The following is a 26,918-nucleotide window of genomic DNA, read 5'->3' as shown; positions in this document are numbered from 1 at the left end:
GCGAACCTGTGTCTTCAGAGGGACTGTAACCCCATCCAACACAGGCTGTAATCCTATGCCCTTTTCGGCCTTACTACTGACCAGAAGTATCTTTGTCTTTTCTGGATTCAGTTTTAATTTGTTTGCCCTCACCCAGATCGTCATTAGTATATGAAATGCTAATGCTCTTAGTACTGGAACTTACTGTCCAATAACATCCAGAAGGCTCTATGTTGCTCTCAACTGTGAAAAAGGTATAGGCAGTGGTCGTCCATGATTATATATCTATCTATCTATCTCCTGAAGTTGTATGTTTTTCCACCAGATCCACACTTTAATAGACATGTCACTGATAACATCTTTTTCCTTGTGAAGGAAGACGAAAATATTTACCTGCTGTAGCTAAAATGTCTCAATATATTTTACTTCCCTGTTCAAAGGAACAAAATGATTACTATAAGATTCATAAAAGAAATGGAAAATTTCTAGCATTTTTATCATGCCATTATTTTCTACCAGCTAATATATAGCATTAACAGAAAATACATTTTGTTTTTGTAACTCATTACAAACTCTACATTAGATTTTTTTTCCTAAGGGCACATAATCCAAGAGTATCTTCTGAAAAGACTTTATGCCAGATCTGGAGCTAGACAACATATTCTATCATTTCCAGTTTGCAACTATAAATAAGGATTGAAGGGGAAAATATCTCTTGCTTAAATTTGATTGGTAGATCACACAGAAATTGATTGGTAACATATAATAAAAGTTGCCCATAGTTAACCCACACGGTGGTGTTGTCTCATGATTTCACAGGTGGGAGAGCAATTCCTTTCTTGCCCTCAGCATGAGAGTGGGGAAGCGCTTTGCTCGCTTCCAGTGAAGGGAAAGACAAAATAGTCCTGTCTGGGATTCGTTGTGGGTGGGTGTTGCACCTCAGCAGGAGTTCACCTTGCTCACAGCACTCACCAGGAAGCCACATGTGACAATAAACAGTTTATTGATAAAGACACATATAAGAAGGGGAAAACACCATAAGCAAAAGGAAGGGTAATAATCCAATGGGATAATAAAGGAAGCAAGTCACAAGGCAATAATCCAAACAGCTCAAAGCTGCTTCAGAGAGCAGGAGTCACCAGAGTCCAAAAATGAGAAAAAATCCAGGAAGCAAGGATTAAAAGATGAACATGAATCCTAAAATAAATCCAGTAAACAAGGAGCAAAACATGAGCAGGAATCCAAAGGTAACAAAGAGCAAAAACATGAGCATAAATCTACGGTCTTGAACAAAAGCTTGAGATAGGAACGAGACAGGAGTTCCTTCCATGAATAGCGACATTGCTTCATCTAAACTCCCAACAGAGCTCTTTCTAATTTAAGGACTGCAAGACATGAACACATTTCTTTGACCTTGAGGGGTATGCTTCAGCCTCTCTTTCTCATGGATTCTTTCTGACTTTCAGCACCTGAATCTCTGCCCCTTAGAAGCAGCCTGATATCACTGTCTAAGTCAGCTGCTCCCTCAGATGAGGTGATGTTATCCTCCTCTCCCTATCTGTTGGATTCTAAAACAGTTATACTTTCACACCTCAGAAACAGCATCTTGTTCTAAAACTCTCTCAGAAATAGCATTTTGCTCTAAAACCCCCTCCATTTCCTCATTTATAGACCAACAGGCCCCAAAACCCCAATCCCCTCATTGCCATCTGGCTGAACCACATCAGCAGGGCCAGTCAGAGTGCACTCACTGCCCACTTTACTTCCTCAACGATGCTGACCCACCCACCCACAAACTCTGCAGTGTACTTTACAAGGGACACCAACAGGGCCAGGTAGGATTTTTTTCTCCCTTAAGTTCCCAGGAAGCGGGGGGTGGCTCACCTACCCTACACTGTTAATCCATGGCAAATTGGGTGAGAGGGTCCTAAATAGGCTTCAAGTGTGTAATAGGCACAGGTACATATAGGTGTGCACCACAGGAGGGGGAGATTGAAGCAAAATTCTCCATCCGTTTACTTGATGGGTCCCCTTGGGAGCAACATGTGGGTTGCATCCAGCTACTGTGGTGTCTCACCCTTGGTGGAGGATGATGTGGTCTCTGAAGGCCACTGTCTCATGTTATAACATAACAAATTTAAGTGTAAGTTCAAATTCATGTACAAATTCAAATTTATGTTTAAATCCTTAAATTTGGTTTGTAGATGACACTGAAATTGACTGGTAACACATTATTTATTTATTTACGATATTTCTACCCCACCTTTCTTGAATTCGGAGGTGACTCAAGGCGGTTTACAACCAAGTAGCCATTTGATGCCTTAACAATATACATTTAAAAAAATTATAAAATACATACATTAAAACATTTAAAAACATATAAAACCAATACCTTCACTGTTAGCCTCATTGCCCATAGTTAACCCACACTGTGGTGTTATCTCATGATTTCACTGGTGGGAGAGCAAAAGTTTGCAACTTTAAATAGGGATTTTCTAAGGGGAAAATATCTCTTGCAAAGATCTTAGTTCTTGTAACATTCTCTTTTCTTTCCTCCCTGCACCATCCCAACTGGTCCCTATTGTTTCCAACTAATAAGGAATCACATTGTGAATATTTTTACTTCACTCTGTCAAACATCTATCCGGTGTTTTGACTATCTGACAGAATCACTGATTATAAAAAAAGCCCTTGGAACCTCTGTGTTGCCACTCAAAATGCAAGGGATGACATGACATAAGAGACACCAAAACAACTGTAGTAATGTTTTCTGTCTTCCCATTCTACTGTTGTAATGCAATTTCTAGTCAGTGTGTCACAATAATATTTTTGGCAGATAATACACATCCAATTGTTGCAGAATATAAATTGAGATGTGAATTAGGATTATTATCTCAATACATATGTTGTGGAAAATAATACAAAGTACTGAAATGAGTAGTTAAATAGGCGTCTGAATGAATGTTCCATGTTCAAAGCTCCAAAAGTTACCTTTTTCATTTCAGCTGCTATGATTTCCCCAACTAGTATGGCAATAGATGTTTAGAAAATTCTGAGAGCTTTAATATCATTTCTAGTTTCTGTTCCCATCCACTTTCTATATTTTTACATAAGTAAAAAGGTGCCACTGGATTAGGATCCAGGGCTTGCTACCTAATGACAGAAGACCCTTCCACACTGACCACTTCGGTTTGGAACCAGTTTGGCAGAAACCAGTTTAATTTGGACATTATTAGATTGTCATTTATGCAACAAGTTCCAGGCCAGGAAAATAATTACCTCAACCACAGGAGATGGCCTTAAACCAGTTCCAGAATCTGCAGCTTGACAGCCACCAGAGAATGCAGTTGGGTTTTAAATCATATCGGAATTGTGCAAATCATGCAATGCATCACGATGGCACCAAAACTGAATCAACCACTATTTCAAAATTACAGCAGATACAGCTTCAAAATAAATCTGGTAGGCATAAACAGCCATCACAACATGGAAAATAGCAAAAAGCTTACCATGATCATTTTTTAGATTCCCATTGCTGATCTGTTTTAGTCTTTTCTGGTGTGATTTGCCATTGTAGTGGATCTGTGCCTGAGCAGGAGAGTTCAACTGAATGTTGCATACATTGCATAAAGTAAAACTGGCATGTTTCTTCTCGCTTTCTTTTTTCTCCTCGCTGTCATCAGATGTTAATTCTGGCTCACCTTCTCTTTCATGCAAACAAGAAAAATCTGCAGTACAGGGAACGTTGTCTTGGGATGCACTAGGACTCCAGGGTTTCTTCATGATTTCTAATATAACCAAAAGAAAGATCAATCAGTGATGCACACAACATACATGCAGAATTTAAACCATATAAATTCAATTGTTACTGTCAACTAGAGTAGATCTACAGATTTATCTACAAAGGAGTAGGTCAAAGCTTCTGTTTCATGGATGCTGTGGATATGGTCTAATTGGGTCTAACAACTAGATTTAGGTCAATGGCTTCACTTAGACACAATGTGCATAATTGGGTTTCTCACATAGTGACAGCAAACAGCCAGCACCTTAGATGGTTATTAAGTTTGTGCATGTGGTAATTGATACAGATTGGCTGACAAGGAAGTACTTTACAATGTGTATGAAGTGCTATTCTTTTATCACCCTTTCAGGGTGTTTTTTTCCAAAATATCTGATCCATACAGTAGATTCTCAGTTAACTGGAACTCTCAAGCTATAGGCAAAACAGAAAGAATACTGCATTCACAAAGCTGTTTTTATAATATATTAAAACTGTGTGATATTAAATTTGTCTTTATTTTTTAATTACTGCATTTAAATATTAATATCAAGTCAATACAGAGTTTGGGGTATGGGATAGTATGGGATATAGTTAGACTTTTTTTTAATAGTAACGCTTACACAACCAGAAACTACATTTATCCAGCATCTACCAATCCCCATGTGTTCCAGTTAAATGAGAGCCTACCATATAAAGGGCCCCACTGTTGGCAAAAACTTGGTTCTCTGATTCTTCCCTCAATATCAGGAAACTCATTCTGTGGACACCAAGGTATGTCCTTGTACAATGTAGTGCAGCAGAACTGGAAGGTAGCATGGACGCCATAATTTCTAATCAAGATATAGAACCATGTTTAAATACTTCTATTATTTCAAAAATGTGGGACACATACATAAACTGAAAGAAGAGGTTAGATCATATTGATAGGTATCTGAATTTTCCCTTTGCTGTGAATCCATTCTGGGAGAGCATTAATGCACACATTTCCTATTTGTAGTTTCATAATTGCCACAGATTGCTCCATTACTAATTTTCATTGGTTGTATTGCTAAACCAAGTATGAGCCACAGTTATAATGGAAAAGCATGCTAACACAAAGCAGTCAAAAGTCCTTCATCATGTTTGGACAAAGGTTTTCATGTCTATGATACAGTAAAGCCATTCTAGGTTTTATTCCACTTTTCAAAATGGCTGCCCAAGGTGCTGGACCCATTTGGCGCATGAAGGTCCTCTGACATGGAAGCCAGTGGCTACTTCTGATCTCCATCTTTATTGCAAATTCAGAAATCTTTTTCTGTTCATAAATTGGATAGTAAATATTTTGAAGCATTAATCAGGCTTGAATTAGTAAACTAACTGTGACCACTAGTATTTACAAGACAGCATTGTTATTTGTTCAAGCTCCAAAGTCTTCTCTTTAGTGCACAGAGCACAGAACAAATAGTATTTTTAATATAGTAACATGCTAACATTTATACAGTTTTATTATAACAGATCTTATGGTGTTTGAAGTTCTGTAATCATGAATCTCATTAGCTATAGGGAAGACGTTAAGTAATTACATGTTAAAGCCTCAGAACCCAACAGGGAAATTTAAATGTACTAATCCCCAGTAATAATTGGCAATTCTTTATGCAACAGGCCAGACTCTTGGAAAACATAGTCACGTGTTTTCAGACTAAAGTCAATAAGACATTTGCAGATTTTCAGAACAAAGCTAGTATAAATGAAAGTTTTATTAACTTAAGTAAGTTAACTTGCAGTCAAAAAAGGCAGTCTTCAGGCACAGCTCTGCTAGAAAATTGCTGTACAATTTGGACAAGTTACAACATTTCGCATCAATCTAACATCAGTTACGTGCTGTGTAAAATTGAGTTATTATCCATTTTTGGTCACAAAAATACCATGGTACAGATGGAACTTGTACAAATATTGAGTATTATTAGAACAAATGAGATTTTCAACTATCAGTTTTGATATGCTTCTTTGTGAATAAAAGGAAGTAAATTATTTGAAAAGACATAGACACAACTCATTATTTCTGAGTCAGTGCTTTTACAGTTAAAGTAATATAAACCATTATTTAAATACATTGTTACCAGGAATGATTTCAAACTACACATATGAACTCATGCAATCTTTGAGTATGTATGGATGGAAATAAACGTGTGACCTTGGCAGCAGTGCTTTTTAGACAAATAGAAGTCAACTCACTCAGAGCTAATTTAAAAGATAATTTTATAAAATACACAATTAAAATATACACAATGACTCCATTAGTAAATAAGAAATGCTATGAAGAAGCATCACAACTAGTACATAATGCTTGCAAAACCCATATAACTATCTAATCCAGTGGTTCTCAAACTGTGAGTCGCTAGATGTTTTGGCCTTTAACTCCCAGAAATCCTAACAGTGGTAAACTGGCTGGGATTTCTGGGAGTTGTAGACCAAAACACCTGGGAACCCACGGTTTGAGAACCACTTATTTATCTTATCTTATACTCTACATCCCACAGAGACACACACCAGCAAAAAGAGATGGAGAATTGAGAGAGGTTCAAAGTATGAGTAAATGTCTCCCATTCAGCTTGAAAACAATTAAGCCATGCCTAGGCAATAATTAGCAGGAGGCCCCCAAAAGCAGGAGAAATGCACCTTCTTTCTAAGAAGATAGAAGTTTCAAGTAGATGCTGCTGCCAGAATGAATTGTTTCTGAAACCTGTGGTCTTTACAATTTGATTTGAGTAATTGTTCAAATTGCTCTTCATCTTGCATTGCCTCTCATGTTGTATCATTTTGATGACTGAAACTCATGCGGGAGTTATCTCTACTATATTCTGACTAATAGAGAGGGAAGTGTGAGCTCATCATACTTACCCCAAAATATCCTTCACTTTTATTATCAATTTCCTATACCTTTTTTGTCAACTGCAGCTCATCAAGCTGGAAGAAACATAACTTTGCTTAGGTTTGTCCAAAAATCCATATTTTTGACAAACATTGTGATGGTAGTTAATGGGGTCATTTTTAAAAAAAATATAAGTGCTGGGCATTGTCATGTCCTAACTGGAGTAGGTGCCCTGACAAGGTAAAGGGAAAGATGTGAGCTTAGATGGCAGACTCCAGTCACAGCCACAAGTGGATGACGGTCTGAGAAAGCAGAGACTGGGCCATGCCATGGAGACCCTAAAGAGCAGGAAAAAGAACCTTTGCACTCTTCTGATAGGAAAGAAGCAGTAGCAACTGAGCAGGAATGTACTGGCATGCTTTAAAAAGAAATTACTGAGATAATTAAGCCACCTGCAATTATTTACAACCAGCCAAACATAGCCAAGGCCACTTCCTTGCTCCAACACAACAGATCTAGTAGTTCCATTTGGAACTGTATGATATCCATGATTAGTTGGTTGGTTGATTGATTTTGAGTATTTTTACCCCACACTTCACCTAATAAGACACCCATGACATCTTACAAATAATTATTTTGACAATGCTCTACCCCCAAGCTTACAATTTAATAAGGTATGGTACATAAGGAAAAACAAGAGGGGATCAAGTTCAGCAGATGCTCACCATACTTCAGTCCCTCAGAGCCCAGAGCAATGACAGTTGGAACAGAAAGGGAGGACCCGAACTTCAGATTGTTCCTTGCCCTATTTTCTCTGGTAACTTTCTGCCTGGCTTTTTAGACTCAGAAACTTGCATGCAATGATCACACTTCTGCTCTTACGGACCCTGATGAACCGCCTTATTTTCTCTATTTCTTCTCTTGAACTATATGGGTATTCCTCTGAGGATATGGATAGCTCCCTGAAACAAGACAGTACTGAATTTGGCTGGAAAAACCTCTCAACTAACCATTCTTTGTCAAATGGTCAAGATATTTCTGTATATAACTTGTATACATAACCACACATATGACTTATGTCAGGAGGTGCTGCACATATTACTGCAGAAAACTTATAATACAGGTTTATACAACATTTCAAAATCTAAAATACTTGAAAATCCAAAATTATCAATATACATAACTAAGAAAGAGACACTTTTCTGATGGCTTAATATGCACCAATACTTTTTAAAAATATGTATATAGTTACCTTCTGGTTATGGGTATACTATGTATACATGTGAAACAAGTTATCTCTTTATGTGCATATATGTACTGTATTCCAAAATCACCAAAAAAAATCATAAAAACTTCTGATCCCAAGCATTTGGATAAGGGATATTCAGCTGGTAACATCCTTGCTCAATTATTTGTAAAAGCCACAACCTGTACTTTTCTGTCTATAAAAAATTGTATTTTTCAGAGTAAAACATTAAATTTAAATCAAATTTATCAAAGAATAAAACAGTCTGACTCATGCCAACATTTTCAACCTTGTTCACTTAAACAATTTCCCCCTTTTTAGACCCATTATGCTTAAGCTTCCTTAGACTCCCTCTCTTTCCTTTATGGCTTTAATGAGTTTCAATTTGATTTGTTTCTTTAAAATTCGACATACCTTAGAATCCCCTGTGGACAAAACAGTGGTTTATATATCTTTAAAAAGATTAATAATATATTATCTCCTTGAACTGTTTTAACATCTGGTTCAACATGTATAGAAGGCTATGCTGTATATATGAACTAAGACATGAATTCTTCAGATAGCTCTCAAGAAACCATAATATTGGTCTCTTCTCGTCTGCAAAACGAGAATAGTTCTGATCTAACAGTACTCAGGGGAGGGATAAGAGTTCAGTGGTAAAGCTCATGTTTCACATGAAAAGAAGGCACTCTTACTCAAATGCTTTTTTGAAACCTTGAAGAGTTCCTGCCAGTAAGTGTATAAGGGATACCAGGCTAACATTTCAATACAGTCATCCCTCCACATTTGCAATTTTGGTTTTTCTGGATTTATTTTTTCACAAATTTGATTTAAAAGGTTCTGCCTAGAGGTGCATCTACATTATGGAATTAATGCTGTTTGACACCACTTTAACTGCCATGGTCCAATGCTATGGAATCACCAGAGTGGTAGTTTTTCAAGGTCTTTAGCCTTCTCTGCCAAAGCGTATTGGTGACTCATCAAACCACAATTCCCATGTCTCCATAAATTGAACCAAAGTGACAGATTCTCCCCACTGCCCCTTTTCTTTTGCCACAATGCCCGGCAAAATGGGACAGTTCACCTGGCCTTTGTAATGAGTCCCTAGGTCCTTCAGTGTCATTGTATTCTCAATTTCTTCCAGCCATGCTTAAAGACTTAGAGATTTCTAGAGAGAATGTCCTCCAAGGTCCTTCAATACAATTCTATAGAAGCTTGCAGTGAAAGTTGATCATAGGCTGTGCTGGAAGATCTAGAAATCCCTAAAGAAGTGTTCTCTGAGGTTAAGCAACAACATTTACAGTTTTTCACATTCACATCTCTCCCCAAACACACATAAATGAAAACTTTACATTCTATTCTTAAAGTTTAAACTAAACCTGACAAATATCCCCACTAGGTATTTATCTACTGCTTCAAAATTGCATGAGAATATGAAAAACTATATTCCTAAACAAGACAAGATTACAGAATTGGATATTTTTCAATTACTGTGTGTTTTTGAAACTTTTTTATGAACAACTTTGCATAAAGTACAATGGACCAAAAATCAACAAATGTGTCTTTTTCACTCTTGTAGAGTGCAGATAATGCAGATAATTAAGGAACACCAGCATTCCCCAAACTCCTGCTTTGATTTACCTTCATCAGTGCATCTTCTGCATTGAAAATATTCCCCACTAGAGAGCAGTATGAATTTAAGATTACAAAATACTTTTCTGTAAGTCAACAATCATAACAATGCTTTACCTATATTTGGCTTACAGCTATACAAATACTTTCTGATCTATTCAGTAATTTCAAAAAAATTACTAATGTATAGTATAAATTATGTATATGTTGTAGCTAATATAAGACAAAAAGAAAACATGCATAATTCTACCACTTTGGCATATTTGGATCAATAAATGAAGAGACTATACACAAAGTAGTAGCAAATCAGGAAATGTTGTACATAAATCAGCCAAAACATGCCTTGCACTTGAAATTTTAAAATGTCTGATATGAATTTATATTTTCTGCTTGTATCTATAACACTGATAGGGCAACTTCCCCATTTATGCTGCTCATTTCTCCATCTTCACCATGATTTCATGCAAATTGTGCTATATATATATATAATAATAATTGTATGTTTACTAGTGCAATTAAAACTGTGACCATATTGCAAATGGAACAGGAAATAAAAAGTAATTTGACTGGAAAAAAGTATTCTTGCATTTATTAATTCCAGTAGGATTTAATCCCATTCGTTGCTTGTTAGAGGATAGAGGATTTTCTTTTTTTCTTTCCTAATGCACATTTATTTTCATTTAAATATTTCCCTAATATTTGCAGTTCTTACATGGATTATAGCTTGTATGCATATTTTTCAGTTCAATTGATGTTGGTTGCTTGCATCAAAATAAATGTGGCTTTGTATCATGCACATATATTTATCCCTTCAAAATGTATTACTTAAACTACAAGTCTGAAAATTAAAGATACAATGTGTGATTTTCATTTGGACAGGTCTCAGGAGGTGTGAAATAGATACTGTAATAGTTCCCACCTCCAGGTTTACAGTATGGATGACAAGATGTTTGTGACTCTTCAGACCTAATGCCAAAATTGACCAAGACATCCTTTTAAGTTTTTTTAAAAGGCTTCTCAAGAAATGCTACAAAATACTCCAAAATTTGACATGGTGGACAGGGGATATCCAGTGGAAGGGTTTTTTTAAAAAAAAAATCACTATTACATGCTGGACCATATATGCGATTATGCACACATGTTAATAAATATTTTATTTATTTATTTATTTATTTACTACGCTTATATACCGCAATTCTCAGCCTACTGGCGACTCATTGCGGTGTATCTTAAATATCTTAATATAAACACAAGCAGATTTGTAGGTGCATGAAGTTCAGCACATGACAGTGATTTAAAAATACTTCCACCAGATTTCTTCTTTCTCCCAATTGTTTACTAAAGCTCTGTTTAATATTATAAAGTTTAAAATAAAGAGTTTCAGAAAATTCTAATTGCTCTCCATTCCTACTTCCTTTAAATCAGCTTTGTATCTGCTTCACAGCCCAATCAGCTGATGAGCTGCTTCGGCTTTTTAAAAAGTAGACATGTGCTGAAGCAGTCTCCACAGGGGGAAGGGAAGGAAATCATGTGTTTTTGTGAGTGCAGGGGCATATAGTGATGCAAATACCCACATTTATGACCAGAATCTGAATAAAAAGGGACCCTTTTACCCTGTGTTTTTCATGTGTTGAAGTGAATTAGTGAGAATTTACAGGTAGAATCATGTAGCCGCACACTCCTTTTAAACCTGGAAAATCCCGTGTTTTAGGGGTTGTGTAGATGAGCCCAGAGATCAAAAGACAGTATCATCTGGACATAACCCCTTCTCTGACCATCATTCCCTTTTCCTTGTGTGACATATCTTATTTAGAATGTAGACCAAAGAATTGTCAAATTAACCATTTGCAAGTCACTCTGGGAACATTTTTAGCTAAAGAGCAGAATACAAGTGCTCTAAATAAACACATAAAATGAGTTTGATCTGCCCCTTTGAAAATGCTAACTAAAAGTACTATTTCTTAGTGGAGGGGAGTCCTACTTTAACTCAGTAGTTTAAATTGTAACACATTTCTTCACATCAGATTAGACAGGTGGCATCTTTTAAAGCTCTATTCCCTTCTGCATTTTGTATCTAATGACCCTGGATTATCACAGAAAGTCCTTTTAAAGCAATTCCATGCAGCAGCAAAGCTGTATGTAGCATGTAATTGGATGTCTCCTAGCAACCAACTAAACAACAGATGACATAAAATTTGAGAGATTTTGGTTATGAACAAGCTCATTTGCTTGCCTAGCAAGAAAGAACTCCCCCTTTTAAGGGAAAATATTTGAGCATCATTGTTTCCAATTATAGTACATATTCAGTTTTTCATTAAGACAGTGAATTTCTCCTTGTCCCCCAACATGTACTAAGAAATATAATCAGTACTTTTCTTTCTTTAGGGATCTGAAGAAATGTTTGTTGCTTATTACATGGAGGTGCACTTCTGCAGGAGTCTACCGTATACCATACAGCTGTGGACAAGTTTACATAGGGGCCACCAAACGCAGCACTGTCCAAACACGAATTCAGGAACATGAAAGGCACTGCAGACTACTTCAACCAGAGAAGTCAGCCATAGCAGAGCACCTGATGAACCAACCTGGACACAGCAGATTATTTGAGAACACAGAAATGCTGGACCACTCTAACAACCACCATGTAAGACTACACAGAGAAGCCACTGAAATCCATAAGCATGTGGACAATTTCAACAGAAAGGAGGAAACCATGTGACTCCCACCAACCAGTTTGGGCCACTCTTTACTCCTCTCCCAGTTTCCATGCAAAGCCATCTGTTGGGCACAACCACGTGAAAAAAAATCTGGATTTCATTTAGATCTCCTGCAAGAATACAGTGTAAAGGGCAATTCTTTTGAAGCAGTTTAAGGGCCAGAGAACTGCTTTGGATTTGAATTGTGAAGAATATGTCAGGGTAGCCACCAATACAAGTATTATTTTTGTGCAGAGAGAGCCCAAGACAAAGAGTTATACTACATAATTTGTCACATAAAATCCCTGTCACCCCACATGTTTGTATGGAGGAGAAGAACTTACCTATAGTTCCACCCCCAGAAAGTAGCCCTCTCCAGGACTACTTTCTTCCAGCCTCATCTGCATGGGAGGAAAAAAAAACACTTCTCACCCCATATGTGCAAGGAAGGGAAGTTCCTTATCCAAAAGTGCAAATTTCAGTTTCTTACTACTCGCAGATACTGGCTATTTGCAGGTACTTGTAGGAGGAGGGTAAATTAATTTTCACATCCATGATCAAATATGCAACACTTACAAACACAATATGTTCAGTGTAACTTATTCCCAAGTATGCATAGGCTAGATTCCACAGAACCTTTATTTCTGGACTCAGTGATGATAGTTGTCTTAACATTCATTAGTATTTCATAATTTAATACACCTTAATACACTTCTGGTTGGTTGGTTGGTTGATAGATACTAGCTTCTGAGTTTCAACGACAGAGAAGGCTTGATGGACCACTTTTGTCACATCATATCACTCCCAGTTATCTGTTTTGAGCCCTCCCGCCCCTAAGGTTGGGAGTGTAAATATTTATATGCAGATAATTCTTACTTCTGTTTATGCAAAGTACTTTATGAACTGGTATTTGAGTATCAAGGGGGAGTTTCAGTATCTGTAACAATGTGTATGCATTCCTAGTCGACTACATGAAAAACAGCATAGCAGAAGTAAATTAGCAAACTTGAAGCTACTTAAATACCCTGTTTTGGCACAGACCTCCAGTCCCTGAAGCTTTGAACTCAATTCTAGCTCAATGATGCTTAGAAGTACAATGAACTTTGCTTGACTGCATTAGCTGTGTGCATGTTTAAAATGTAAAAAGAAAAGATAGCCCTTGTGGAAAACCAAAAGACAAGAGCTATAATTTGTGACAATTTCTGACTTAACTAGCACAGATGGCAATATAGTTTCAAGATTAAATTAGAGATGGGAGGAAGGGAAATTATAAATTAACTTCCTCTTCTGAACTAATCATGTCTACCTTGTTCTGATATGGAATGCACTTTTTTGTCAGAGAAAAGCTGGGCAAAGATTGTTAATTTGTGTTAAATGTATTTTTAAAGCTAATTGGATAATAAGATGGTGTCAGAATTATCACTCTCTTTCATGTATTTTTTCTAATTACTTAAGAACAGTTTATCTGACTAGACACCAATGGGCTTGGCAGAAAGTTGCTCTTCCAGGATGTAGAGCTCTCTCCGAGAAAGGGGACTCCTTCCTGCTCTCATTTGACTAGCAGACACAACTTTCTTTATTTACACAGCTTTTGGGGCATTAACTGGTTGGTACACATTGACCTTTGGATGCTGTATTTTTTTCTCATCTATTATGTCTTAAATGCTTTACACTGTTTTTATATCTTCATGAAGTTTTAAACTGTCAATTTGTTTCAATGGTTTTTAACTGGGAATTTTTAAAATACTGTTTATATTTAATCCTCTTTTAATGTTCATCTATTTGTATATTTTAAATGGTTATGCTTATGCTTTTATGTTAAGCCACTTTGAGTCCCCTTCAGGGGAGATAAAGCAAGGTATAAACAAACAAAGAAACAAAATAATTGCTTCTTAAACTAAACCCAAATAGGGTCCCCCTAGCTCCTTAGTTGGGACCATGATACATTTGGCAACAGTGAACACTTTCTAAATGCTACCTAGACATTTACATGAATCTGTTTACAACAAGTGTTTCCAGTGTTCTCTGCAGAAAATGCTTCGGCTGTACTTCATAAAAAGGAAAACCATCCTTTTTAGCAAGCATTGCAAAATGCTGATTATCAGTAGATATTTTATTTCTATATCTATTTTATTTACCTATATACCTGAGGTCATGTAAAAATTTGCTAGGCAGAAGGGGGTTGTGAGTGGAAGAAGTTTAAGAAACTCTGGTTTATACCACTTCATTTTATTTTATTTTACTTACCTCACTATTATGATACACTTAGTCTGTATAGTTTTTTTAATGTGGAACATGGCCACTTTAGCATGAATGAACCCTGTGCATCATGTGGATGCCACAAAGTCCATTAAATTCTGTCCCAAATCATTTGGCCCATTAAATGTGCCATGGACTCTTTTGGATTCTTACTGTATGCAACTCTTACTGAATGTAGGAACTCACATATCAGACATATATTGGGAACATGGTTTACTAATGAGAAAAAAGGCAGTACAATAAAACTGTTTTGCAGCCTGCCTTGCTGCCCAGAATTTACACTGAAGCACAAGTCAAGTCAGCACACTGAATAAATAGCATTAAAAAATTCACAAACTGAGAAAACAAAAGAGATTGGAGTCAGGTTTAGATCTCACTTCAGAAATAGAAGCTCCCAGTTCTTCAGATAAGATTAAGGCAAAAGAGGAAGATAGAGAAAGACAAAAAAACTGGCCAGAAAATTTAATAAGAATGTGGGAAAAAAACATTTCAAACAATTAAGAAGACCTAAAGGCAGAACTCAATACAGCCATAACATTAAAAAAAAAACTGGAAGAATTGAAAACAAGCATTAAAGATTTAGAAAAAAAAAACCTTAAGTCTTTGATCTAGCCTGACACAAGGAAACTGAACACTGTGAAATGCAGAAAGAAATAAAGGTGCTAAGAGCCTAACTGAAAATACAAGAAGACCATCTTTTGAATATTCATTTGAGAGGTGTTAAAAAAGAAAGTGAGAAAGAAGAGTAAATGGACAAAGTTGGAAAATGGAACTAAGGTTTGTGGCCTGATTTCAAAATTACAAGGGAATACTTGGAAAGACAGTGCTTCTTTGACATCAGAAGTATCACAGAGACACTTTGAGGTTCAGTTTTTACACAAAGAAATCTGCATTCTTCAGTGAATTATCTGAAGCAATATGAAGGGCACACAGTGGATGTTTTCTATCTGCAAATAAAACTTTAAAATATTTCTCTATTTGATTTATATCCTATTTTATTTAAAAAAAATAGGATTAAGTGCAACCAAATAGAAAAGGAAAGTGGAAACTATGTAGTTGAATTGATTATGTATGAGGATTCTCCTTTAAACTGACAGTTTGGCTTGAGCATCAAACAAGTATCATAATAAACTACTGTAAGACCTTTTCAGTGTTTTAAAGACTTATATAGAATCATACAGCTGGAAGAGACCACAAGGGCCATCCAGTCTAGCCCCCTGCCGTGCAGGAAAAGCACAATCAAAGCACTCCTGACAGATGACCATTCAGCCTCTGTTTAAAAACCTCCAGAGGAAACTTCATCACATTCCAAGGCAGCAGCGAATACCACTGTCAACTAGCTGTTATGTCCGGACATTTTTCTTAATGTTTAGGTGGAATCTTTTTATCCTGTTGTCAGGGGTGGCTCAACCCATTACATAAAGTAAGCATTTGCAATATAGTTGATTTTGCCCAGGGGCGCTCTTGAGGCACTCTTGGGGGAAAATAGACCTTGACATATGTGAGTTGTAGTTACTGGGATGTATAGTTCACCTACAATGAAAGAGCATTCGGAACTCCACCAATGATAGAATTGAACCAAATATGGCACACAGAACTCCCACGACGAACAGAAAATATATATCAGTGATTGGTTGGGGGGGGGGCGCCAAAATACTGTTTGCTTAACATTGAAAATTACCTAGGGCCACCTCTGCCTGTAGTTTGAATCTATTGCTGTATGTTGTAGCCTCTGGAGCAGCAGGAAACAAACTTGCTCCTTTCTCAAAATGACATATTTTCAAATATTTAAACATGGTCATCTTAGCCTTCTCTTCTATTCTGCTTTGGTCAGCTCTCACCAGGAATTTTGTGTCCAATTCTAGGTACCACAATTAAAGAAAGATACTGGCAAGCTGGAACATGTCCAGAGGAAAGTGACTAAAATGATCAGAAGTCTGGAAACCATTCCCTATGAGAAGTAGCTTTAAGGGCTGCGGATGTGTAGCCTGCATAAGAGAAGGTTGAGAGGTGACATGATAGCCATGTTTAAATATTTGAAGGGATGTCACAACAAAGAAGGAGCAGGCTTGGTTTCTGCTGCCCTGGAGACTTTGACTTAGGACTTTTCCACACATGCATTACAACCAAGGTAAAACTGAGTGAAAAGGGGGGGGGGGCTAAAAAACATTTAGCTAAAATGTGGGAAGAATCGGGTTAAAGGCTGCAAAACATGTGTTTAAATGTTGCCCTTTAAACCCAGTTATTTCTGTGAAACACATATTTTCCATGCTTGTGTATCCCTGAAGACATGGAAAAACCTGTTTTCCTTCATTCCTCCCTGTCTGGACTCCCTCCTGTTCCCCATTTCCCCCTCAACTTACAGGAGGCCTCAGAGGATAAATCCCCACCCACCCAAAGCCTGCCTTTTGGGAGGCAGGGAGACCTCAGGCCTTGTCCATTCTTCTCCCAGTAAGTGCAAGGAGAAATGGAGAGCAGGGAGAGGGAGGCTGGTAGTGCCGATGCCCACCCCTGCGGATCTTGAATCAGCAGGCGTATCTGAACACAACCCACTGCAAAATTCCACGGTTTAGGCCAGCTGTGTGGCCTCCATCCCAAGAGGAAGTGGGCAATTTCTCTTGCATTGTTTACCAGTCTGAAAGAGCCCACAGAGCAATGGGTTCAAATTACAGGAAAGGAGATTCCAAGAGGTTCCTGACTGTGAAAGCTGCTTAACAGTAGAACTGTCTGCCTCAGAGTCAGTGGAAACTCCTTCTTTGGGGACTTTTAAACAAAGGAGTACTTTGATTGTGCTTTTCCTGCATGGCAGAGGGTTGGATTAGGTAGCCCACGTATTCTCTTCGAAGGAAGGGAAAAGAAAACATTGATGATAAAGAAACTGACAAGACAATCTCCAACATGGATCAAAGGCAGTGTGCTAATTTAATTGTGGTCTAAAGGTGGATGGGTAAATAAGGCTATGTTACTTAGGATTTGCATTGGACTATATTGCTGTTTTGGAAAGATACTCAATAATTGAACTGCTGACTCACATTTAGAAGTTTTAAAGCATTCTTTAAAATGTAAGGGGAATGAAGTAGGGAAAGCATCAGTTCAGTCTCAAGACTAAGATACTCTTGGTCTCTTTTTGAGGCCACAGTGGCACAGCTTTCTACAGAGAACTGACGGCACATTGGCCTTGGTATCAAATGCTGTGATGGAAATGGACAGAGGAAAAGAATGGAAGTACAGGCAGTTCCCAAGTTATGAACAAGAAAGTTTCTGTAGGTTTGTTCTTAAGTTGAATTTGTATGTAAGTCCAAACAGGTACATTTTTTAAGTGTAGCTCTCAGCTACACACACACACACACACATCTTTAGATAGCATAGGGAAGGGTGAATGGACACTCCTGTAGTGTTTGTTTTACTGCCTGTGCCCCTGTTCATAATATTTCACCTCACTTTCTGTCCCTGTGATAATTTTGAAAAAATTGGCTTGTTGTAGAAACAAGGATTGTTGCTAAAGCTTCAGTGGAGTCACCTTTCCCCCTTAATAACTCTACCAGGAGTGATTTTCACTTCTTTGGGGTGGATTTTTCTCACTTCTTGTTGTCTCACCCCTATGCTTTCCTTATCTATGTAAAAGAAAAGAAAATTAATGGACCATGCAGTTTTCAAAAAGGTTTCTTTAGGAGGGGGGGGGGATCCCTGGCAGCTTGTGAGGGCCCCTCTTCCATTCCACCCATTTGACATAAAGATGCTGACAAGGAATCATGAGCAAGGACCCATCTCAGCCCCACTTTTGTAACAGGTAGGAGAAGCCAGGTGAAGATTGAGATACTATAATCTTTCAGGACCCTCCCTTTGCTGATGATCTCCTTCTGCTCTTATGTGACACCAGGAAGGTGAAGATGTATGTGATTAGGGGGACTATAGACCTCCAGAATATTCTGGCTCTCCCAAACTCTGCCTTCACCATACCCCCCAACACTGTGGGTTCGAGAGAAAGCAGGCAAGAACTGGAAGACTATAGCCTGGCTTGAGTCTATCCACATATTTTGCAGCTTCCCTCTTTTCTATTCCCTTCCACTCTGCCAATGAGTAGCATTTTCCCAGTGAGTAGTATCATATCATGAGATGTCTAAATTGAAACAGTATCAGCCATTTTTACTTCTAGTGAAAGTTCAGGCTAGACTTGTTGGAAGAACTCTTCATTTGTCCTTTTGTTTATTTTCTTCCTGGCAGCCTTCTTCACTATCCAGCTTTCACAACTCTAGATAGAATTCAGAAAGACAATGGACTGGATGAATGTGACTTTGGTTTTTAATGATATGTATATATACTTGAGGATCTTATCTAGCTCCTTCATGGCTGCCTTTCTAAATCTTAGTCTTTTGATTTCTTGACTACAGTTTCCATTTTGATTAATGTCTCAGCCAAAGTATAAAACATCTTTAACTACTTCAAAGTCTTTATTACCATCTTTAAAGAGACATAAATAATCTGTGATCATTATTTTTGCCTTCTTAACATTCAGTTACAATCCTACTTTTGTATGTTCTCCCTTAAATTTCCTAAGTAGCTGTTCCAAGACTGCTATTATCTCCAAATAATATGATGTCAATGGTGTTTTGAAGAATGTTAATGTTCCTTCCTCTGATTTTCACACCTGTTTCCTCTCAGTCGAATCCTGCTTTCCATATGATATGTTCTGAATCAAGATTAAATAGATGCGGTGAAACAATACAGCCTTATTTGACTCTTTCACCACTAGGAAACTATTCTGTTTCTCCATATTGTGCCCTGACAGTGCCCTCTCATTCATACCACAGGTTATGCTCAGAACAATCAGATGTCATGACATTCCCAGTTCTCTTATAATTAACAATAGTTGTTCATGATGTAGATATGAAGGTTTTTTTATGAAGTCATTATGCCAAAAAGAAATTACCAAACAGATGTATATCTATAATTTGTTTTCCTTTAAGCATATTCACACCTTGCTGACATTTTCTTTGTTCAGTATTAGAAAATAAGTGATTATTTTTAAAAAAATGTGCATCACTTGCAACCTCATCACATGGCAATCCTTGATTCAAGGGACAGCAGGGGGATGCATAGGGCAGTGGAGCAAATCATGGGGCAGTGGGGCAAATCTGTCACTCAGCGCCTTGCATCACCTGCTTCACCTGCTTGCCCATCACATGCTGGAAAGCGTACTTTTCCAGCATGCTTCCACACCATCCCTATGATTTTCTATCTAAACATGGATAGTCTGCTGTGTTCAGAATTCCTCCTCATACAACACTTTGCCAATGCAACTGGCATGCAGCCCCACCAGAAGTAGCTGTGTATCATGTGATGAGATCAGGCAGGCTTCGTGCTGGCTGTGTGGGCGAAGTGTTCAATGACAGGGAATTTTCCCCATGTGATGAGGTTCTTAAACATTAAAGCATGGACAAGGAACAGTCCTAGGTCATTCTTGAGCAAAAATTGTATACATAATAGCAAAGAAATTTCATAGCATTTGTTTTCTTTCAAGTATTTGGTATAACTCATTCTAACTGTGGTAAGACTGTATACTGCCTGCAACGGCACAGATAACAAAACAAATTCTCTCTTTAAAAAATCTCTGTTCAGTATTTTTCAACAGATCATTAAAATCTTCTAGAATGGATTTTCAATTTAGGGACCATTTCTATTAAGTATCCTAACAATCACAGGCATTCTAAACCGATTATCTAAACTCAGGGAGTTCAATCTTTGGGCCAGTAATTTCCTCCTGGCAGGAAAAAAAACCTAACAGGAGCCTCCTTGTGGTAAAATATACTGCACTAATTTCTATAACTGGTTTGTACATACAAAACTAAGCTAATACTCATTAACACCATGATCCTTTAGTTAACTAATACATACAAGTTTCTCTGCAACAAGAATGGAGCACTTCCAAAATACTAAATGAATTAATGTATGGATATCAACTTTATTAATCTAAGGCAGCAGCTACCATAATATCTGAAATGCTGAGATGAATTGTGAGGCACTGACTAAATTTTTCTCAGCCTTAGAATCCTTCAGAAAGCAACTGAAATTTGTTTCTAAGGGTAGTGGAAAATTCAACCACTTACTTAGGTTATATGCTTTTAAGACAGAAAAAAATGAATGAGATTTTGAGAGAGAAACCAGGCATTCCATACCACTACACCAAATTCATGTCAGAGGCTTCACTACCACAAGAGCAATAAATATTATTCAAAAAGTGATGATGAGGAAAAGTGCTTTCCTTAGTTCAAGAAATTTACTCATAATGGAAGCATGATGTTTTAATCCATTTTGTCAGATGGAACTATAAACACTTCTTTAATAGTTTAATGTTATTTCTGAAACTTATTATCAATAAACCCCCAAGTTTTAATGACAATTAAACTAAGCTGAGGCCCCAAACCATAATGTCTGCTCCACTTCGCTAGGTTTTAAGATTATTTGTTATACTACATGTCATTTGGATCAGATTTTAAACAATGGTCTTTAAAAATAATTTAAAGAAGCAAGGAAAAATATCTTTTCATTTGTCTAGAAACAGAATGAAGACTATTGATTTTTACTCCTCTGAAGACATCGCATGCAAACTTGTTTCTTCCATCCCACTGAAGAATGTTGGAGATAAATTGAACAAAAGCCTTGAAGCTACTGTTGTAATGAAGCCTTACTCTATGCTCAGGCTCTGTGGAGTGCTAATGCTAGCCCTGCTGAGTGTGCAAACTCCTTCGAGCCCTGCAGCTCATCTCCCAGTGTCAGGCAATTCTGCCAATATGCCTCAATAAGCTTGAACTCCGCAGAAAGCCAAAAAATTGCACTTTGCATGAGCCCCTAAAACTTCTGCCTATGTCTGATAGAAATAAACTCTGTGAAACAAGCTGAATAAGATATATATGAACTCACAGATTTACAAATTACTTCTTTTACTAAATAAGGGCTCTAAGCAAATATTTCAATGAGCAACAATCGCAAATGCCAATATTATGACTAAAAAAGCTAAGTTGGCTATTTGTTCAGAACTGACTCACATCAGGTTTTCTTGGTGGCATGCATAGTAGATATAATGTTTAAAAGCCACATATAAACTGATTAATATACAAAAACATAATTAAAACATAGATTTTTTAAAAACTAAGAAGCTCAGAATTCAAAATACTAATTCTTTTACTAGCTTGGGTTGAGAAAAATAGCTTTACCTCATGCTGATTCACAATGTTGGGGCCAACTGAACCTCTCTTGGAATCCTGTTTGTTGCATAACTAACCAAACACTGATATTATTCTAAACACTGATGTTTCCTGGGTTTTATTCCTGACTTCATTTGATCCAGCACCAAGAAATAATTGTATAACAAGAAGGGGACATTTATGTTATATGATAAAGACAAAAACCTAATTGTGGGAGATCACAAACAGTCATGAAGAACACATGCTCCTTCTCTAACTCAGAATCTGATTTGGCCTAAAATTATTTAGAAGCACTAACAGAACTTTAACAAACGTGTACACATTTCCATATGATTTGTTTATTGTTTACAACTGTATAAAACCCATGGCCTGAAACAAACCTAGACAGTCTATATCTTACATCTTTTACATCTTGCCTCTCTCAACCTGAAGCATCTTGTCCCACAATGGATTATTTGTAACTGAATGACAACTGTTAATAATATCTAGAAATTAGGATAGGTTTCTCAAGAGTGGTCAAAATTTAACAACACACCTGTACTTTACCACTTACCAGGCAAAAAAAAAAAATTGGAAAATACATCCAAATTCCTTTGGGTTAAAAAAAAAACATTCTGGCTAAGTCCAATACCAAGAAATTAGTTAATCTAGTTAAATAGCTTCCAGTCTTACATTCTGCATACTACAAAAGTTATACCGTGAAATATTTTGATTGCTAGTAATTTCTTTTTACATTACTAAATATTATATATACAAAAAAGTCTGTAAAGCTACTCTTGTGTCTAATCCTGCTCATACTATTCTTAATCAGTCATAGGATCTAACCACATTGATGAGGTCCTGTGGGGCGATTTGCCAGACTCTGTGGTGAATCAGCAGGTCAGCGGGACAATCCCGGTGCCCCACACCCTGCCTCACCATCAGCTATGCTTCCCAATAACACATGGGGAAGTGTCGCCATGCGGCTTCCCTCCGCACTGGGCCCATGGTTTTCAATGGAACACAGGAAGCCTCTCATGGTTTGGGTGCAGCATTGTAGGAGACTTGTGCCCCAGTTCATTGACAGAGCCCCACTAGAAGTGTGCCTACATTGTGTGATAGGCATTGTGGGGCTCCATCGATCAGCTGTGCTGCAAGTATCCTAGGACATGTGATGAAGTTCATTATTCAGCATTTTTAAAACAAAAACAAAACCTGATGCTTGTACTAATTTACTGGGTAGATGTATATGCCGTGTGGTTGATTTCCCTAGGTGCTAATTATAGACACATTTGCGGGTCTAAATATTCCAGTCTAGTGCTTTACTCTAAATTGCACTTCTATCTACAAAACATCCCTCAGTATGCACAATGGCATAGTTTCATGATTGCACCTTCTATTTGTTAGCTAGATTTGGGAGACCTTTGTTGAAGACACAATTTGGTTGATTTACAAAATTTGGATATATGCATATTAAAGAAAACAAAGTCTCAAAGTTTCTTAGCAACTAAGATAGATCTATGTTACATTGTTGGAGATCCAAGATGTGTTGGCAAATGTGAGAGATGAAAGTGAATCTATCAAGCTGAGATAGTAAATCCTTCAAGTAAAGCAATCAGATTAGTCAAATTGGCAAGACAGAAGCAAAACAACCAGTCCCATGTCCCTCCATACACATCCACCAGTTTAGGAGAGAAGGAAATAAGTTTAGTCTTTCTAAAATATATCAAAGTAGCTTTACTTCCAAAAATATCTCCATAATCAAACACAATGAAGAGTGAGAGAGAGAGTAGAGAAAAGAAAGAAAAGTGAAAATGCCTTCAAGTTTGTGATGTAGGAACAGACAAAGTGTGATATAGTAAACAAACAGAAGGTTATCATAAATACATGTATGCCTAAATGCTTATAACATCCAAAAGAGTAAGTATATTCCTATTTTTACAAGGTGAAGATAAGGGCATGCAAAATAGACAAGAAAATATATTCATAATCAGTGCTGGAATAACATCTTGTAAGAAACCCCAAAATATTTCAGCAGTGTTGGTGCCAAATTTATTTTTTCTATAACCTTATACCTATAGGTTATGGCACCTATATCTGTATACATGAAACGGCTTCAAATGTTTCGTTGGTACTTCCATAAACTTTCTTTACACCCCCACCCAACTAACACAGCTATTACCCTGGAATTTTCTTTATACAAAAGTACTCTACACAAAAACATACTGGACATCACATGAAACAAACCAAGCATCTTACCTTTGTGTAAATGAGCAATATTCAGCTAAGCAAACTAGCCTCCCTAGAGTTATTTCTTGGAACAAACATAAATCCACTGCAATCAACAGCTTGTCATAAATCACTTGAATTGATCACTATGCTTATCATTTCTCACTGACCGAAACCAAAGGTCCCCTGCTGCCTCAGCATGACATTTCTGTGGTTGCAAGCTCTCACGTGCAGTGACCCTTTTCTAAGGATACCTTGTGGCCATTTAAAGATTTTAGTTTTGCACTGGTGTGCATCTTTTCCTTAAAGAAAAAAGTGTCTGGGTTGCAATTCAAAACTTTAATACTTTTCATCATAAAAATTGGAGAGAGCTTTAAATCAATGTCCTATATTTTCCTGATGATTTAGATGGTTTTCTCTCTGTGGCAGGAGACTTACATACCCACAAACAATCAGGAGTCAAGTGACCATTACCAGCCCATTCCTTCAATAAGTCACTGATGCTCTCTTTCAAATTCTGAGGCCCCTTCCACACAACTGAAAAAATCCCACATTTTGTGCTTTGAACTAGAATATATGGCAGTGTGGACTCAGATAACCTAGTTCAAAGCAGATATTGTGGGATTTTTTGCCTTGACATTCTGGGTTATATGGCTGTGTGGAAGGGCCCTGAGAAAGCAATACACAACATAGGGCAGGAATAAGAAAGCTCACTTTTTATTACAATTTATTATATGTTTAAATTGCTTTAGCTCCCAAAGGAGCTAAAATTCAGAGAGAGGAGAGGGACAGAAATTTTTAAATGTTTAGGATGTTTAAAAATCAGTTGAGGAAGAAACTAAAACTGACAGATTTGTCCACACAGGAAAATGTTTTGAGTGCTTAAATTTGAAATTTTGACTTGTCAGTTCTTTTTTTTTCTCAGAGGCTCCTTATCTGTGACACCTACATGTCATAACCTCAATCTTTTAATAAAAATGAATGGAAAAATGAAACTGACAAATGTCCGCATCCTTCACTATGCTGTATGATCCCCATTTTTCCTAGTAAATGTCAGATGATTACTTATTAAATTTCAGAATATGTCATATCCTTGCTTAACTCTACATAGAGGAAGGTATTTGGGTAATGGTACATTCCTTTGTAGAATAACGGACAAAAAGACATGTTAAAGCTGAGTTACATTCTAGTGATTAATTCTGAGTATGACCTTGGGAAAGGCAAACATTTGTACTTCCATCTTAAGTTACAAAAAAGTAACAACAGAAACCTTTCTCCATGTATAAATATGTGAGAAGAAGTCATAGGAAGGAGGGAGCAAGCTTGTTTTCTGCTGCCCTGGAGACTACGACGAGGAACAATGGCTTCAAACTACAAGAAAGGAGATTCCATCTGAACATTAGGAAGAACTTCCTGACTATGAGAGTCATTCAGCAGTGGAACTCTTTGTCCTAGAGTGTGGTGGAGGCTCCTTCTTTGGAAGCTTTTAAACAGAGGCTGGATGGCCATCTGTCAGGGATGCTTTGAATGCAATATTCCTGCTTCTTGGCAGGGGGTTGGACTGGATGGCCCATGAGGTCTCTTCCAACAGTATGATTCTATGATTCAAAGGATAATTTGGTGGATGAACAAAATAAAATGTCTCTATCTGTCCAAAATCTTTGCAGAATATATGAAGACCAAACAAGATCAAAATCACAGAGAAAGTTATCTTCCAGGCTTATCAGGTAGGATCTTTTTAAAGTCAAGAAGTCACTTTGGTCAGACTAGAGCTCTCAATGTTTCAATCATTTTTGTCTGTTGTTTTCCAGAATGTTAACAAAATCTTTTATCTCAACATGAATATCACCAATTAATATAAAATCAGGAACAACATAATTTTCTCTCTCTTGCAATTTATCTAAGCTTTGGACAAGGTAAAAACATCAGCTACTTTATTAATATATCCCAAAATATTTAATAACATCTTTATCCTTACTCTCAGATATCTGTCAAGATGACAGCAATGGCTAGTGTGAAGTTAATGGGCATGCATATGGGCAGGGGTCTTTCATGAGGCATAGAACTAGATCCTCTATCTCTCTTTCAACACCCTCTAGTGACATTTCAGAACCTTGGTTAACATGAAGCAAGTGAATTTAGGAAAAAAGAAGAGCTCAGCTGTCTCAATTTCCAAAAGACTTTGCAGAGATAATGAAGATAAGATAGGGACACATAGAAAATGTAAAAGGAAATACAGTGTCTAGGTTAAGGATGGCAATAGCAACTCTCCCAAAGGAGCTAACATTCAGAGAGAGGAGAGGTACAGAAAACTGTTGTGATTCAAGATTAATATATTTATTAATATTCATATATTTCTATTTTTTTGTAGTTTGGCAACACAAAACACATGTTTTCATTATTTTACCCCGCAGCAGCACAATGCAACACACTGCTTATTGTCACTGAAAACAACAATAGTCAGAGTGTAGTGTGTGGGAAAGAAGATAATTGATTACTGTACTTAAAATGCAGTTATGACATTATTACATGCAAAACTGCAATGCTATAGTATGAATAATAAATAAACAGTTTTCATACAAACACAATGAGTTAGCGAGAGGTGTACATCAAGTTGCTCATAGTACATGAAAATAGTGACATTGATATATAATTTGAGAGATTCGCTACTCCCACTATTTCGTTGCTAGATGATATTGATGGGTTTATCTTAACAATAGAAATGACAAAGGTCTGTCTGTCACATGTTTTAGACTGCTATGATCAGGGGTGATATGTATATAATATGTGAGCTTTTTATTACTAAACCAAACACATATGTTGATTCAACTGCAAATCCTACAAAAGCTGGTTCCTTCAAACAAGCCAGTTCAAAAAGAAATCTCACATCATATTTGCCCAGAACACAGTAACTCTATGGATTTCCAAAAGCTACTGAACCAATGAAATTTCTTCACCCATAGGATCAGTATAAAGAGGACATCCAAAAACAATTTACTATATTAAATTCTGCAAAACAAGCAGGAAGAAATGAGGCATATGCAATTTGTCTACTTTTTTT

The 26,918-nt window shown here is 37.0% G+C and overlaps 1 protein-coding gene across 5 annotated transcripts in view; it reads right to left on the bottom strand.

Annotated features, from left to right (window-relative positions):
- ZNF385D (zinc finger protein 385D) overlaps positions 1 to 26,918 on the bottom strand; it is a 460,114-nt gene that overhangs the window by 364,309 nt on the left and 68,887 nt on the right. For all 5 annotated transcript variants that reach the window (XM_060781941.2, XM_060781939.2, XM_060781936.2 and 2 more), the window contains exon 3: positions 3,489 to 3,767. In XM_060781941.2, coding sequence (XP_060637924.1) covers positions 3,489 to 3,762 — 274 coding nt within the window. In that variant the 5' untranslated portion in view covers positions 3,763 to 3,767. The remainder of the gene's footprint in view (positions 1 to 3,488; positions 3,768 to 26,918) is intronic.

This window comes from Anolis sagrei, chromosome 6 (assembly GCF_037176765.1).
Source record: "Anolis sagrei isolate rAnoSag1 chromosome 6, rAnoSag1.mat, whole genome shotgun sequence".
In the NCBI taxonomy this organism is placed as follows: Eukaryota; Metazoa; Chordata; class Lepidosauria; order Squamata; family Dactyloidae; genus Anolis; species Anolis sagrei.
Note: the sequence above shows the minus strand (reverse complement) of the source record. Positions and strands in the feature narration are given on the sequence as shown.